Source organism: Ambystoma mexicanum, chromosome 3q (genome assembly GCF_040938575.1).
Source record: "Ambystoma mexicanum isolate Mex_15411 chromosome 3q, UKY_AmexF1_1, whole genome shotgun sequence".
Classification (NCBI taxonomy): Eukaryota; Metazoa; Chordata; class Amphibia; order Caudata; family Ambystomatidae; genus Ambystoma; species Ambystoma mexicanum.
In genome coordinates, this window is record NC_090926.1 from 895,595,440 (window position 1) to 895,613,700 (window position 18,261).

General features: G+C 44.0%; 1 protein-coding gene across 9 annotated transcripts in view; it reads left to right on the plus strand.

Annotated features, from left to right (window-relative positions):
- Window positions 1–18,261, plus strand: part of HELZ (helicase with zinc finger) — a 2,743,493-nt gene that overhangs the window by 2,216,200 nt on the left and 509,032 nt on the right. For all 9 annotated transcript variants that reach the window (XM_069655034.1, XM_069655036.1, XM_069655035.1 and 6 more), the window contains one exon: window positions 11,147–11,375. In XM_069655034.1, coding sequence (XP_069511135.1) covers window positions 11,147–11,375 — 229 coding nt within the window. The remainder of the gene's footprint in view (window positions 1–11,146; window positions 11,376–18,261) is intronic.

Below are 18,261 nucleotides of genomic sequence, written 5' to 3' on the forward strand. Positions count from 1 at the left end.
AGGCTAATGCAGACGCCATCCTCGCTGCATCTAATCAGCATATGTGAGGGTAAATTGCAGATTTTCTGCCTGACATCCCTAAGGACAAGCAAGCCTCGTTCCAAGTGGGCTTAGCTGAGGCGAAGCTCGTGCCTCAGGACATTATGGAGGCTTCTGTAGGCCATGTCAACACGGCAAACAGAGCATTATGTCTGGCGACAGACATGAGGCGTACAGCCTGGCTGAAAGCTACTAGGTTCAACCCAGATGTGCAGGATAGAATCCTCGACCTTCTGTCGATAAGAAGAGAAGCTCTCAGACAGCAAAGTCGTTGGCCATTCTTACCAAACTGGCAGCTAAACCCCTGTCGCAGACTTAGTGCATCTCAGACAAGGGGGCGTGCGGACCGCAAAGCCAGGCAGCCTGACAGGCCTCCCGGGCAGAATCGGAGAAAATACCACAAAGCATTGAATAAGAGGTTCTTCCAGTCGCCCTCCTCTTAGTCAGCCTCTGACCAGAAGAAGCAATGACGATGCGTCTCAGGTCCACAACACCCCAGTCAGGGGCAGGCGGCCCTGCCCAGTCAGGCTTGGTGGATGAAGTTCGCGGACGCATGGGTCAACTCAGTGGTGTCCTGGGGCTTCCAGCTACCTCTTTCTTCTCCTACTACGAGTTCTCCTCTCCTCCCCTCCCACAGATCAGCACACCATCTCTCCTAGCAGAAATTCGCTCCCTTGTAGAGAGCGAAGCAATAGAGCAAGTTCCACCCTCCCAGCATGGACAGGGCTTTTACTCCTGCATCTTCGCTATCCAGAAGAAGAACCAGGCGGGCATGCGAGTGTTGTTGGATCGTTCTTCCCTGAATGTTTACCTACCCTTGCAGAAGTTTATAATGGTGACGCCAGCGCTTATTGCCGAGACACTGTTTGGGGGAAACTGGACTTGTTCCCTGGACCCTGAAGGACGCGTATCTCCACGTTCCAAATGTGCAGCCTCACTGGGCCGCCTTCAGGTTACGGGTCATGGGTCTGCATTTCCAGTACAAGGTTCTGCCCTTTGGGTTAAATTCAGCTGCAATAGTTTTCACGCGACTCATAAATACAGTGGTGGGTCTCCTCAGCTCGGAGGGGCTGCTCGTCTACCCGTACCTCGACGACTGCCTAGTCAGGGGTACGTCTCCGGAGCAAGTACAAGCCTCAGCGGACAGGCTCATCTCTACCCTATTCGACCTGGGATTTTCGATCAGCTACCAAAAGTCTCTGCTTCACTCCTACTTAGACACTATTGTTTCTGGGCCTGTTGTGGGACACTCCGCAACTGAAGGTTTTCCCCATGGCTGACAAGGTGACAGCAATTCGATCAACAGTCTCCGCAGTCTCCCATTTCCGCCGCAGGTCAATCACCACAGCCTGGTGCTATCAACATCATCTGGGCATTCTGGCAGCATGTCTCCTTGCGATCCCATACACCAGGCTTTGCACGCAGAGGCTCCAGTTACATTTCGCGGATTCTTGGGGTCAGGAATCGGGCCATCATTGGGCTCCAGTCTCAATCCCACAACATCTGGACTGCAACCTCAGATGGTGGCAGGTGGAAGAGAAGATTCTGGTGGGCAGACGGTTCTTTCACCCCCCCCGTAGAGTACACCATTACCACAGATTCCTCTCTCCATGCGTGGGGAGCCAACCTGGGAGCTTACTCAGTGCATGGCCTCTGGACTGCGACCGACCGGCAGAATCACACCAGCTGGCTGGAACGTATGGCTATAAACTTGGCACTCAGATCCTTTCTACTGACCATCAAAGGCAGGTTGGTGTACATCCAGACAGACAACACAACTTGCATGTTCTATATAAACAAACAGAAGGGCACGAGATTCCCTGCAACTGACCCTGGAGATCTGGGAATGGGCTATCAGCCAGGTAGTGTGGCTCTCGGCGGTCCAGCTTCCGGTAGAGTCCAACCTGGAAGCAGACAGGCTCAGTCGCCTGGCTGCTGACAATTACGAGCTGAACTGGAGAGACCTCCAGGAAGTTTTCAGCAGGTGGGGCCACCCGACAGCAGACCTGTTTGCAACAGTTCACAATCGGATGTGTCAGCAATTCACATCTTGGGGAGAGAGGGGATGCAACTCTCTAGGGGACGCACTCCAGATATCCACACTGCTTGTGTACAAGGTGATGAGCCAGATCAAGAACCTCAGGATCATCCTCATGGCGTAGGGCTGGCCGGCTTGGCCCTGGTTCTCGGACCTGCAGCAGATGTCACCTCATCTGGAGATGATTCTCCCCCTAGTGAAGGGCCCTCTACTAGCACAGCGGGGGGGGGGGTGCAGTGATACACCCCTCTCCGGAGAGGCTAGCTCTAGCATCATGGTCCCTGAGCAGCTAACGCTACAGCACCTTCAGTTGTCCAGCAACAATCTGGAGATCATTCAAAGCACCAGAAGTCAGGCTACTTGCAAGCAGTACAAAAGTAAATGGACGATTCTGCTTTTGGGGTAAGGAACATGCGGTGAAGCCACTGACATGGACCCTCGACCAAGTCTTATAATTCTCTGCCTATCTCGCCAGGTCGGGTTTCCAGGTCGATGCCTGCAGAACATAATATTATTGGGTATTGGGGCGTACAGGAACCCTACTCTCTGATCCTGTCTTCGGCTAATCCTGTGGTAAAGAGACACCTGACAGGGTTGACCAGGCTTTACTACCTGGTCAAACGCCCACATCCCGTTTTGGACCTAAATGTAGAAGTAAGTGCTATAGTACACAAACCTTTTCAACCCATGGCCACAGCAGATATGAGGTCCCTGAAGACAGCCATTCTGGTTGGTTTTACGTCAGCTCTCAGTGAGATCGATCCAGGCGTTAGTCACCTCAGAGCCATACACTAGATTTCACAAGGACAAGGTCGTCCTCCCCGCACGCACCCCAAGTTTGTTCCGAAGCTGCTATCATCCTTCCATATCAACGAGGAGATTGTGCTCCACACATTCTTCCCAGACCCCAAGGAAGATGCAGAGAAAACATTCCACTGCCTGGATGTGAGAAGGGCGTTGAAATTGGACAGAATTAAATGCATCTGCCAGATGGACGCATTGTTTGTAACTTTTGGCTATAGGCCTCCAAGGCATTTATAGTTCGATGGATGACAGTGGCAATCCAGGTGGCATACAAGGTGCAACATAAGGATCCACCGCAGGGCTTGCATGCGCATGCCGTTGGAGTGAAGGCGGCTGCAGTCGCGTTCCAGCGCCACTTTCCCTGGCAGGTGTTCACCAGGGCGACAACATGGACCACGCCTTCGGCGTTTTGCAAGGACTACTGCTTGCATACAAGTGCCAAGGCGGATGCAGCATTCGGCCAAGCAGTGCTGCGTAATCTATTTGCCTACAGGGTCAGGCTCTCCTCCCAAGAGCATTGTGTCAGTTGTAATCGCCCATACAGGATGGAGGAAGAGGGACGGGATTTAGGAGTAATTAAGTTTTACTCACCAGAGTGACTAACCGTTAATCCCCTCTCCTCCATACGTCCCACCGTCCATCTCCCTGTAATAAGACCAGTAGGGTTGTTGGAGCGCAATGCAGTCAACACGTCAAAGATTACTGAGGTGTGGCGCCGGTGGACAGGTTTAAGGGAGCCTGCGCTCCCGTGCCCCAGTAAATTTGAAGGGGAAATGGCTTTTTCTGGTGGAAAAGAGGTTCCGTTCCTGTCCCTCGTGAGGAACGCTCTTACTGGATGGAAATGGGACTAAGGACTAGGAGTACGTTAGTCACGTTAGTCACTCCAGTGAGTAACACTTAATTTCCTCCATACGTCCCTCCCTCCTTCCAGCATACTTGGAGCAAACATAACCGCATAGCTAGGTTTACCAGCATCCGATGTGTCAAAAGGGGACTTAGGTGAGGCTCCGGAGTGCGGGGCTAGAGGGCGGGCGTACGCCCAGGGCTGCCCCCCGCACGCTATACTAAATATAAAAGGGAAGCTCACTTTTTTAAGTTGCCAAAGGTTCTGGTATCGTCCCCACGCCTGGTGCTGAACAGGGGCTGAACCTCTACCTGAGTCTCAGCAGCCTCAACCTTCACGGTTGACTGCTGAGAGGTTGAGATATATGGAAAGGGTCTGTCAGACGGTCTTACAAGTACTCATTTCTGCCAGGAGGTCCACCACAATTACATTCTCTGCTACTTGGCCCGTCAGGGCCTTCAGAGTGGCATTTTGAAGGGTTACTTGGCTGCTATTTTGGCATTTAAGAGTACCCCAAAGAAGGACTCATTGTGTTTGTGTTAATCACCATTGCTATGGCCACAGGCTAGTTTTCACCACACTAGTTTATTCTGCCTGCATGGGATTTAAACCTTGTTTTAAAATGTCTCCTGACTACTCCATTTGAAGCCCTGCATTGTTGTTGTTTGAGTTTGCTCACCCATAAGGTGATTTTCCTGGTCACAATCACTTCCACTTTCTGGGTCAGTGTGCTCGGTCCATCAGGCCTCAGTAGCTTGTCTTCTCTAAGAAGAAAGTAAATATGAAGTTTGACAGATTTCCACCTGCTCAGAGAAATCGCCCAGATTTTTTGAAAACGTAGGTGCTCTAGTAAATGCATTGTGCCTTGTCTGATCTGCTAAACCACATCACTTTCAGACAGCGCTGTCTTTTATAAACTGGTGTCGGATGGTGTGTACCTAGATGCGGCGTGTCATTGGATGCATTATTTATATACATTCTTTATATTTATATAATGACCCCTGTATCCCTGCTGCTGGGCATGAATGAGTGGCATCCCAGCAGAATGTATAGCTACAGTGGTGCTTCACTTTTAGAAAGTGCCAGGTTAGTAAACCCTATTTTTTTGTTTTTGTTTTTTGTTTTTATTTTATTTTTTTTGGTTGCCGGATATGCTACAAATGTGGTGTAAATCAACGATATTGAGTGCCTTCATAAATAACTCCTTAAGAGTCCCTCCAAAGGATGTCTAGCTGGCTTGTATAGAATGCAAGTTTTTCTGATTTATACATTAGATTTTTATTTATTCAATAAAAACAGGAATACCTTTTGAAGTTAAAAAGCAAGTTAAAGTTGTGTAATTGTATGAATCCAGCCGTCTGGGAGTTTCTAATAAAAAAAATAATCATACCGGTGCCTTCCACAAGTATTGACTGTCATATCATTTTTAGCTTGGTGTGCAGTGACTCGTGCAAAGCACATTGGATTTGTATTAGCCGGTTGGCCTTGTGTATGCACAAAAACCATGTGGGACCCAGCCGAGGACATTTCTTCTTTGATCCCCAAGAGGGGAATCAACACCTTCCTTCAGGGAACAAAACCCCTCCCCTGGAGGTCCCATGCGAACCACTACTTTAGATACACGGATGCCATCATAAAAGCCCTTTTACACCAGGGTGCTGATGATTCCAGTTCTTTTGAAGCAGGCAAATAGAGGAAGAGAGCAGAGTAGCTCAAATGATTTATTCAGAGTATAAAGAGCTCTTACCATCTTAGTTTTGATGGGCTCCTTGGAGGGTCAGAAGGTGGACGTGGACACTGAGGATCTTTCCCAGAATGATTTATTAACTAATAAGTATAAGGCCTATCTTTCCCTATTGCTAGGGGGTGTTCCCTACTTATATAAATAACTAAGGTGCTAGTCAGTTGTCAGGAGATATCCAAATTAAAGAGTCCGCTGTCCAAAAAACAATCCTAACTGACCCTTCCCTTCTTAAAAAAAACTAAGGTCAGGGGAATGACTCCCTTCCCCTGATGATGCAATGCTGTGCTTAGAATGTATCTTCCTAATATCCAGTCTGGTCACTTTTCGTAGTAAGTCCTGTAACTCCTTTATATAATGTGTTTGTGTTTTCCATTATCCTTAGAGAGGTCTCTCCAAGTGTCTCTTGCTGCACTTAGTTCTGTCTTTTGATCCAGGCTCTTTGGCCCTGTATATCCTTGTGGGATATATTTTCTTAGGTGGGTTATCTTTTCTGGCTGAGTAACATTCTTTCCTTTTAGCCTTGTTTATCCGGGTTAACCTTTATCTTAATGGCTTCTCTTGTCTTTTTATAGTGTTATCTTTCTAATCTACTCCATTCAGTGCTTCATGAACACCAGCAGATGCTACCCTCTTCCCAGGGTCATGTTACCCAAATTGTAATCATCTCCTGCTCAAGGCTTCTCCTACTCTTCTTTCCTTATTTATGACAGTTCATATTCCTACAATTGGTATTTGGTGTTTCGTCCCTTCTACTCGGATGAGTTCCCTTCACTGTGTAGTCTCCTCTGTCTAATCTATTCCTCTCAGTGTCTCTTGAACAAGAGAAAAGGTTCCCCTCTTCCTGGGGCAGTGTTGTCCCCGTTATAACAATATCTGTCTCTGATTTAGTTATAATTCTCTTTCTTGTAGTGTTACAGTTCAACTTGATCAACTTTTCCTTTTGGGTTTTGTCACTTTAACTCTGATTACATAACGAGTTTCACTTGATGTCACAGTCCTCCTTTTCTCCCCTTTACCTTTAGTATCAGAGGACAATGTATCCGGAGCCTGCAGTCGCTCAGGACCTTCTCTCTTAGTTTTCAGTCGGCTTGCTCTCGCTGCATCCGACATCGGCTCTTCTCTGGTGTGGCGTTCCGGTGACACTTCTAGAAACTGGTCCAGTGGCTGATATTTCAGTGGGATGGTGTTGGCATAGTCAATTGAGCAGAATGCCCATCAGGGAGCTTCCCTGGTCACCTCACAATCAGAATTCGTACTCCCATTTCCTCGGTTCTGCACTGACTGTATACACTGGGTCTCCAGCGTCTGCTCTTTTCGTTCAGAGCAGTTCTGAACTTTACAGGCTCCGCCGCTCCTCGCACCTCTGCCTCTAGCCTGTTTTACGCTGTCATGAGGCCTCCCCTACTCACATCTACGTTTCTCCTTCTTTCTCTAAATCAACGTGTCCTCTATATTGAACCTCCTTGCCACAGTTGATTGGAAGTGTGTTCTTGCCTGCCTTGTGGTGATACCTAGGTTTCGTCTTTTCCGATTGGGTGGCTGGGCTTTATCCACTGCCGATGGTAAATTGTGGAATGCCCTGCCACTTGCGCTCAGATGTACCCGTAACCACCTGGATTTCAGATGCTTGCTTAAGACGCTACTCTTTTAGACTGGTGTAGGCTGTCCTCTGGTTGTCTCCTAGCGCCAAGATGCCCTTGGGCAAATGTGCGCTCTATAAAACCTGAAAAAAGACAGATTGTGTTACTAAATGATCATGGCATACATTAACTTTGCCTTTAGTCCAGTCTCTGGAATTGTTGCTGTTTTTTCTCTTAAATAGTCCCATGTATGCCATCATGGGGGAACAGTTTAGGGAGTTCCTGCCAGGAGCAGAGTCCTTGTATTGCAGTGCAGCCATTCCCCCCTGGCCTCAAAGTGGGAGGCTTCCCCTTCAGGAGAAGGGACAAATTCCTTTGATTCTTCACAGCTCCCAAACCACCACTGCCCTCCCCACTTACTGAAGACCAGGAACCCTGGGTATGAAATCAGCAGGCAAAGGACACTTGTTACAGCAGCCTGAATTGGACTCTTGGCATCAGGCTTTCTATTTTCCAACCTGCTGTAGCATTGTTCGTATGTATCCACCCTCCTCTTAGTGGATTCACCTTTGGAGTCTCAGAAGGAGGAGGATTTATTGTAAACTTGGTGGGAGTATAATCTGTACCCAAGACCTCGGGCAGAGAGATGAAGACTAGAGACTTCCAAAGAAGAAGCTAGATCTTCTACTGTCTCAATCCAAGGGGCCCTTGAGTGGGGTGCTATGGACTAAGGTCTCTATGCTGCCTGACAACTGGAACCAGGATTCTGTTCTCAGAAGTTGAAGAACTCCTGCCGGTGTCTCGGCCAACCTTCCTGGTCTGGATGTGTGGCGAAAAGGAGCACTCACCTTGACCCTGGATGCGCGGGACATTGCCCCCCAGCAGCCCAGAAGACAAGGACCTTCCCTGGGTCTTGATTCCCAACTCAAACATCTTGTAAAATGCATCAACCTGGACATCGCCTGCCAGCCCCAAACCTCTTTGTGCCACATGCCATTGCTGCTTGTAAACTGCACCATGTTGGACCCATTTGCACAGCTCACCCACCCAACGTGGAATCACTGCTTCGGAAAGTGCCTTGAAACCTGGCTTGACACTGTTAAGCCCCATGAACAAAAACAAAAGGGGCCTTAGTGACCTCAAAGATCGCACACTCAAACACTTCACGAGACGCATTGTTCATTCAGACATTGCTGCAGAACTGATTGCCTGTGTACCCCTGTTTTAAAGACCTAGAATGCCTTTTCATTTTCATTACAAAATCCTGCTTTCTGTGTTCTCTCCTATTGGGGTGGGTGTAAGTGTTTTTTTTTGCTTACACTTTTTTAGTTTAATGAAAGGTTACTTTTTTTTAGAGAAATTTGATTGGACATTCTTCTATTTTGGATAACTGAACTAAATCTATCTGAGATGCTACTGTGCCAGCTTACACCCCTTACAGTATACATAGTGTTTGTGCCCGCTGCATGCTCTTCCCAAAGAGATGGTGGTATACTATTGTGTTGTGCATTGTTCACCATTTTGATTGTCATCACTGCTTTGCTATTGGTAGTGTGAGCCTGAGTAAGAGCTTACTCTTGTACTCCTGTGGCGCAGTACATTTTGTCACAGAAGGTAAGTCAGACCTTCCTTTCCAAGATCGTGTCATATTTCAATCTCTCTCAGAAGATTAATGTTACTGTCTTCTATCTTCCACCTCACTCATCTAAAGTAGGGAAGAGGTTTCAGCGCCTGGTCTGTGTCTCAGACATCAGGATGGATCGAAAGCTCTTGGTTGGTCACGCTGGCATCCGTGCAGGCTTGACTGTTACTAAACACACCAGTTTCCAAGTAGATCATCCACTGAATGTCGTATGATCTGGGTGTTGAAAGAGTTGCCTGATGGTCTCACAGCCCACTCTACCAGGGGCCTAGCAGCTATCGCTGTCCTGCAGTGGTGGAGGGTGGGTTCATGTTATAAATATAATTGTTCTTTAATAACACGCTTAATACCCTGAAGGTTTCTGTTCTGAGCATCTGTCAAGTGCCTATTTGGGCTCTTCTGCACACATTTGACAAGCACTACTGCATGTTTTTTTTTCCGTTCAGGAAACCTTTTTCAGTCGTGTAGTATCATGGTGGTTTCTCACTATTCTCCCTCCTCAGATTGTTCTGTACTGCTTTGGCTATGTGTTTAAGATGAGGAATATGTGGGAGGAAGGGAATCCATTACAAGAACAAATTACTTTCCTCCCACTGGTGTTCTTTATTATGAGTTTAGAAATTCCTTGCACAGATTCCTCATTGCCCTCCCAGCCTACCCTTAATGACTGATGGCTAATGCAGCCCTTATTCTGTGGGCACTCAACTGCTTAGTACTGTATAGAAAGCCAGAACTCATTGGTGCTACAGGGTCTATATATTGTATCCCTGATGTCACATACAGCGTCACGGGCGCCCAGCTGCACTGTATAGAAATGAGACAGAGCTGTTGCTATGCCTACTGTAGGTTGAACATTTTGGAAACAATGGCTGGCACTGGAGAAACTACATCAGGATTAGGAATCTGTAAGAGGATCGACTAATCCATCAGAAATGGCATTACTGAAAAAGTTAGTGAAATGCTGCAAGAGTTGCATTTCAGAATAAACCCACACAAGTTAATGTTTGGCTGCGTGAGGGCACTTGGACCATCTAAGAGCAGATGGAACCTGGTGAGAAAAGGTGAATTCTATGACCTAAACAAATCCACTTCCTGGCACTGTACTGGCAGGAAAGCAAACACTTCTAGCATGCATTTTGTCAATCGACATAATGATAATTGGTGCAGAGCACTCTGAACAGAGGCTGAACCATTTGGCTCTGGCTTCTTGCAATACACCTGATGATGATGATGCAGATCCTTCTGCGAGGGCGGAGAGTTTGAAAGTGGATGCATAAACTGCTTCCTTGGCAAATGTGTTTTGAATAGTACTGTGCTAGTAGTGGTGTTACCGCAGTGTGGAAATGTCTTTTCAATAACAGACAATGCGAAATAGCCAAAAGCCATATCCAGGTACCTGGAGCTAAAGGCCCAAGGCATATGGAGCCCTTCTGAGTAATTGTTTTCTCTTCACTTTTTCAACATTGCGCTTTGTTTCAAAGGCTATACTCCTGTTGTACAGGTCCATGGCGAACACGATCCTATTTATCTCTAGCATGGCCAATCCCTTGATGGTTTCTGGACCCCACCTTACCTTGTTTCAAAAAGCACATTTGTTGTAAAGACTATATCGTCTGTCCAGGATGAACTCCACCTTTATACTCTCAGCTTACTACCAGAGGTCTTAGGGCCTCTGATTACCTGCAATATAGACAGCATAAATATTCTAGAGCAAGAACAAAGGTCTTACAGCCAAGGGACATTCTATGTTGGGGAAGGTGGTTGTGAAAGTTGTTCTTTGGAATGGTTCCAGACTATGCCTGAAATGTACAAGTGGCTACATGAAAGTTAATACATTTTCCAGCATTACTGTCTAGACTCTGATGCCGGATCAGACTCAAGTGGAGCATACCTTCTGGAAAATCTTTTTTAAATGTAGACTTGTTTTCTTAGGTCAATATTCCCAATGGAATGAGACATATTTTGAGTATTCATGAATATTAATGACAATACCAGGATTGAAAAGGAATGCTTTTAGTTCTCTATCCTCATAGAAGTTTTACTTTTTTAAATAGGGCTCCATGTTGGATTCCACCTGCTTTGTTATTGTGTAAAAGTATGTGCCAAGTGTATTATCTTGAAATTCATAATCTCAACTTCCTCCCTAGAAGTCACTGAACAGATTTGAGAACGGGCAAGGTGAATCCTTATTCTGTGATTTAAGTATAAACGTACTAATTGCTATATTGGATTAGATTGTGGGGAAATGGAGATCCTATACTGTCTTAATGTGACTTGCATTTACCTGGTTAACATTACCTGCCTGTCTGTTTCCTTGATTTTGTATATTTCTTTCCTTCAAAAGACTTAACATGTCCTTATGCAGCTTTATTTGTTGAATGAGGATTAACTATTAAGAGAGAATTTTAAACATCATTCTTTTTTTTATATTTTCCCTCCATCCCCATCCCCTTAGGAAAGCAGTTCAGAGTTTTATTTCTCAGTACAGTGCGAACGCGACACACCTGTAAACACAAACAAACCCCAATCAAGAGGAAGGAGCAACTCCTTGAGGATTCCACAGAAGACCTTGATTATGGTTTTTTATCAAACTACAAACTTCTTAACACAGCTATCACTAGAGCTCAATCTTTGGTGGCAGTAGTAGGCGATCCAATAGCTCTGTGTTCAATCGGAAGATGCAGGTACAGTCGCTGAATGCTTATGTTCAGTAGTGTTATGATTGCTTCCGTATGTTCTGTTAAATTATTAATTGAATTAAATAATTTGACCACAGCATTACCTATCTAACGTTTTTAAGAAATTAACAATATTATTGTCTTTTTTTCAAGGGCACAGTTCTATCTTGTGTTGTAGCCTATTTTGTTGCCTTTTTCCTGGGATCCATCCTGTTTCAGTCCTCCTCTTGTTCCTCCTCCCTCCCTTTTCCCTGTAAAGCCTGCTTTGCATCACTTCTCAGGAAGTCGACTATGATGTCTCCAAAAGACTTCTTCCTCATCTGAAATCTATAGGCCAGATTCTCAAAACGTTTTTGGCGATAGTGAGTAGATGCCAAAGTATCTCCTCACATGCACCAAAAAATGTGGCAGACAATTCACAAATGTTATCTGAATTTGTGCATTCCAGGTGCCCTTTCCCCCCCCCCCCCCCCCCCTCTGCGCATTTGTGCAAATAAGGGGGCATTTCTGGGCATTTTAATGCACATCCTGAATTCACAAACAGGATGCGCTTTAAAATGCCCAGAAACTGAGGTCTTCCCCCCCCCCTACGCTTGTCCAGAACAGGGGCTGGTGGAGGTGCAAATCATGACAGGGCCATGTAGACCCTGTCATGACTTGGATGGAAATGCTTTATTGTTACAGTCATTACACAGAAACAGGTGTTTTAATGGCCAGTTTTTGTGAAATGCGCTTACAGCAACCATGTGGTTGCTGGGAGAATGTCATACATGCTCCCAACACTAATGTATACAAGGGAGATTGACAGTGCACCTTTGCTATTGTTTAGCCCCTCCTGAAATTATCGGGTCACCTTTGAGAAACGCTCCGGTCACCTTTGAGAATACGGTGATCTGAGCGTTTCAACAATGAGAACAAATGAAAGCAGTGCATTCTCTGCGCCCCTTTCATTTTCTCTCATGTGTGAGAAACTCGCCATATGCATAGTTGGTACACCAAAATTTCAAATTCAGAGCTCTACAACAATTTCCATGTAAGAGGTATCCACTGTTAATGTGGCAGTGATCCATTTCTTCATGTATTTGGACAATGTATATGTTTTAGCAACCCTATTCCTCCTCCCTCTAGATCTGTTTATCAGTTACTTATATCTCAATGGACATTTGCATTAAACATGTTCTGTTGCTCATTGTTCTTAACTACATCTCTAACATTCTACATCCTTTAACAGTCCAACTCCTATCATTCCTTCTTGTGTCCTGCCCCTCATATTTGGAGGACTGAAATAGGCTACCCATAAGGGGGACTTTTTTAGCCTGCGTAGTGCTCCATAATGATGATCCCCTGTTGATTTGCAAGTCCCCATTCTCGTCTTGTTTCTCTGAGTTTTAACTTGTATTCAATGCATTTAAAACCATGTCTTTATACAGCAGTAAGGCAAGTTTCATATAATGGCCTTGCTTTTATATCTCTGTGTATTATCTTAATTTCTGGACTAAATTACATTTCTTTGGAGATTGGAGACACCTACTTGGTCTTATAACGTAAGGGGTTAAACTGTCATGATTGATTTTAATTAGTGTGATACGGTTAAACAAATAACCTTTCACACTATATACAAACAAGGTAGGAACACGTTGATATACCACATGATTTATTTGAAACATAAAAAGGCTTTGAACATTTAAATACATTAAATTATACTTAACAATAAGTAACCTTTAAGTCGGGCATCATTAGCTCATCCTGTTTCCATGCTTTAAATACTACATTAGAGAAAACAATCAATCAGCCTGAGACAAATATAAGCCCAGAATTAATCTAATGCAATATTGCGAGTACCATGTACTTATTTACTATAATTCAAACTGTATGTCCGTTGAAGAGCAGGACACTGGGTAAGTAAATGTTGAGTAAACTCTAAAATGTAATTACACAACCTCCAATTCCGTGCATGACGAGGCATACTTTGCCAGGGTCCTGTAACTATCAAAAGGCATTTGGCTGAATCTTAATTGCATAATCTACGCAATTGCTTGTCAGAGTTTACCATAAGGTATTTAGCAGGAGTTGAGAACTGGAAGGATTGCTTAGAGCATTCAACCAAACTGCTTTTCGTTGCAATATATTTTAAGTTTGTGACTCAAAACCATCTAGTGACCTTTTTTAAAGATATTTTATTAATTACCAAAAAATTCAAATCCATCCACCATCCAATGAAAGCAAAGGTTAAGATAACCTTAATCTCTATTTTGTTTTCTGCTTTATGAGCCTCCCAAACAGGTTTAAAAGAGAATTATTACTGTGATCTATAATTTTGAGATACAACAAACTTTGCTTAATTCTGCCAATTGCAACCAGGGTACAAGTCCTAAGTCTACCCTAATCAACTCCACTCGGAGAAAGACCCAATGTAAGTCTCCAAGACTTTTCAACCATGTCACTTTATTTTCTGTAAAAGATTCAAGCCCATAATGTATCAGACAAGACTTCTCTATATATTTTTAAAAGTTCCTCGTTGGAGAAACCACTGGACATTTGTATAATATTTTTATAATAATACATGGAGGTCAAGCCAACGGAAAGGCAAAGGAGTTCACTCAAAGGACATCATTCAACCATATAGACAGGGTAAAGACCCCCCTAACTGCCCCACAGATCATCATACATAAAACAAACAATTGATTTATAACATTTTATTTATTAGTTGCAAATAAAGTCTTAAAGTATTAAATTGTCTAAAGCTCTAGTACAATATACAGAAATATATTTAACAATTAGCTAAAAAGGTGCATACTGTTTAAAGTGCTAGTATCAAATAATGACTGCTGTAATAGGTCACCAGCCAATCAATCGCATGAAACCTAAGAGTTAATCTGGGCATGCCGTGGGTGGAGCCCCAAGCGAGTGAAGGAAATCACTCAAGTGGGGGACCCCCAGTCGCTCTGACCAGACTAAATATATAAACAATGAAATGAAAAAAAACACAGTCCAAATAATATTAAATCCAGAAAACCGAACAAAGAAAATTTCATTTCAGTAATCAAATCAGTAACACAGAACAAAAACTAGAGAAAGAAATATATCGAATTCCAAAATAAACAGTCAGGCACACACACTAAAGTATAACTATGGGATGCTGTGCGTCAACTACTAAGGTGTCATGGAAAAAGAAAAAACAAATAATAAATGTGAATGACATGGCACCGTTATAAAATAGTAGTTTCGATGGAAGTAACGCATCTAACAAGACATGCAGGTGATGTCCCTTGAGTGAACTCCTTTGCCTTTCCGTTGGCTTGACCTCCATGTATTATTGTTTGTAGCTTCCCTTCAGCCAGCGAAGTAGGGGAAACCCATTGTTTGTTTTGCTGTAATATGTTTATAAACGTGAGCTTGCTTAAGGCTTTTGTAGATAGGTGGTTCTGCAAGGAAGAGGTTGTGCCGATGGGACTCAATAATGCCCCAGATACACAAAATGATTGACATGTTGTATACCAGTCCCATCCATAAACTATTTGTAATCACACCTTTGCCTTCCACATATCAGCAATTTTGTCTTTCTGTAGTTTATTTTAAGTTGTTTATCCTTAGAGTAGGTCTAGGGCATTTAACAAATGTTGTAGGCCTATGAGGGTACAATCAAGGATGACAAGATCAGAATACCCCAGCCAATTAATCGTGTGTATATTTAGTCACGGCGGGTAACGATTGACCGGTTTTAAAGTGTCATCAATATCGGAGATGTATACATTAAAACACAGGGGTGCCAATACACATCCCTGCTTCACTCAGTTTTTGTGTCTACTGTGGCTGATAATGAACGGTATGGTCTAATCTTATTATAATGGAAGTTTGGCTGTATAATAGATTAATAAGATTTGGGAGTGGCATTTGCAGACCCAATTTCTTTTTGTTAAAACAATCTTTATTGCCAGTCTGATTTCTTTCCTATCCACAAGTATACCTGGTTGTAACAGCACCTCGATGCTTAAAGGTTATCTGCGCTTAATAAATGCTAAAATATATAAATAAAACCATTTAATATGACAGTTCTTATAAATGCATTTTACCAAACACCCCAACAAGTGACAATTTGTTCAACCCCCCTTCCAACCGGCACAACTCTTCCCCCCCACCCTCTTGCCTCGTCCTCCCTTCCCCAACCACCAACATCCCTTGTCCCTCCCCCCTATTACCTTCTGACTCTCATTCCCACCCTCCTCCCCACCTTGTGGTCTGGCATTTCTTATTACGTGTATTGCGATTTAATCGCTGCAGCTCTGTTGTGCCCGTCCTCATTTATCGGTCTTCTCCCTTTTGCATCAACTTCCCCCATGTTTTATCATGTTTTGTCAGACATCCTCTACTTTTTTACACCAGCTTTTCTAAGTCCATGCACCTCTACATCCAATCCTCAAACATCTGTAAGGACGGACCTTCCTCCCTTCCCCATTTTATCGCAATGTGCCTCTTCACCAATGCTAGTGCCGATCCCACCAGGCCCCCCTTGTGTGTCTCGTAAGAGAGGAATCTCCCCATATCCTCAAAATACAGTGTTTCGAGTCCGTCTCCAAGTTCTCTTCCACTATCGTACTGAGAATTTCGATCCCCTGCCTCCATAACTCATTGACCTTTGGGCATACCCAAACCATATGAAAATAAGTACATATTTCCATCTGACCTTTTGGACAGGAGGCGGTGTGCCTTCTTCCCATTTTATAAAGCCTCTGGGGGTTATAATGCACTCTATGAAACATTTTTAAAATGGATAGTCCTAAACTTGTAGTCTATCGCCAGCTTCTTCGTGGCACCCAATGCACACTCCCAATCCCCCTCATCTACATCACCCAGTTCCTTTTCCTATGCTGTTCTTAGCTTTAAGGGCCCTGCCACTAGTTAGCCACCTGAAGGACGTAGCTATCGCCCCCACAAAGTCTATTCACTGCCACCCTCCTCAACAGAGATGAGTCCTGTAGGAGATCCGGTTCTTCCTGTAGCCTCACCCCTATGGCATGCCTAATTTGCATGTACTGGTATTACATGTTCGAGGTCACTCCATTGTCTGCCACCAAATTTTCAAACAACTGTTTTGTCCCCTCTAGAACCACATCCCCTACCAGGCGCTCCCACTTATCACCCCATTTACGCCGACCCTGGACTTTCTTCATGTCTGGGATCAATTTGTGCCCTCACAGTGGATGGTCCCTTGCCCATTTATTGCCATCCATTGTCTTCTGTTTGGGAGAAGTCCTCTGGACAACACCCTCCCTATGGTATCTGGTCAAATCCCCAAGCTCCCCTGGCCCCCTCTCCTGCCCAATGGCCGGATACTCTTCCCCTAGAAAAAAAACAATCATTCACAACTACCAATTGAATCACGCAAAAATAGATTTAGTCCGCCTTCACATGAGTTCCTATGTGTATCCAAGGCTATCCTCTGGCTTCCCGCTCCCCAGAGCATGTCGTATTCCTTTATCCACCCCATTGAATTCTTCTACGGGACCTCGAATGGTGTCGCCTGGAGAATGTACAAAAACCTCAGAAACGTGATAATTTAAAACAACTCCACCCTGCCCAGAAGGGATAAATGGAGCTCAACCCACCCTGAAGGAACCCAATACCACTGGATCCCAATTCAGCCTGAGAAGATCTGCAGGGGAATCCATAATCATAATTCCCAGATATTTAAACATCTGTTTAGAGGGCATGAGTTCTCCCCAGTTTTCATAATCCTCAATCTCTCCCTTGAGAATAAAATGTTGACTTCCCCCGCTTAATACGCAGCATACTAAAAGCACTGACAGACCCCATTTAATTGATTTCTTTCATTGCAATTGACTGTTCACATTGCCAAATGCAGCGGAATAGTAAATAAAGGCCTTATAACGAAAACGCAGGTTTTATTAATGTGCTTCTGATTAGCTATTGAACTGTCCAAACATGTACAGTCCGAAGACCGAGATGAAAGCCAGTTTGATGTAACTGTGATAGTTTCTTTTCCTCTGCCCAGGCTTTTAAATTGCAAAGCAAGACTTTACAGAATATCTTACTTGACCCATCCAACATACCAAGAACACTGTCATTAGTAGGATCAGTGTGTGTTTTTTTATATAGACTGGAATAAGAATTAATTTCCTGTAGTAATGCCATCCCACGCTATCTTTTTAAATAAATCATTTAGTAAAGAGGACCAAAATGCAGCATTTTCCTTAATTACAATGTTGTCATGCCCGTTCAGTCTAGGTGCTTTGAAAGATTTGAGCGCTACAATCTGATCATATGCATCCTCTTCTGTTAGGGTAATTGTAAATACGAGTTGTTTGTATGCCATCTATATTATCAGGAACATTAGAAGAAGAATACAAAGACCATAAGAATTCAGTCCAGCATGTCTCTAGGATTCCAGAATTTTTACTGTCGTTGCACTGCAACACTGTATACTTAATCTGGAATTGCACAGTGTGCGCTGAGCACTTTTAGCTAGACACACAGTTTTTAGATTTAGAATTCAACATTTTAATAATCCTATACTGTATAAACAGATTCAAGTGCAAATCCTGTGTAACTGCCAGAATTTTCCATTTAAGGATTCACTTTTTTGTGTTATGTTGGCATCCTATAACTTATTGCCTTTGTGATGCAAGTTGATCCATTTATTAGGGAAAGCCCCAAGTTAATATGCTAGTTAACTGCTTAATAATTGCATTACCCTCCTTTATAGCAGAGGGGGCTAAGAATAAAGGATCACTAGTAATGTAATTTGTTCAGTTTATAGATATTTCCCACTCCAAGTAATGCGATTTCCCTACTCGTATAGTTCATACTGTGCAGTGAGGTGTTGTTTATTAGGGGCAGGATACAAATCAAATTTTATTTATAAGCATGAGTG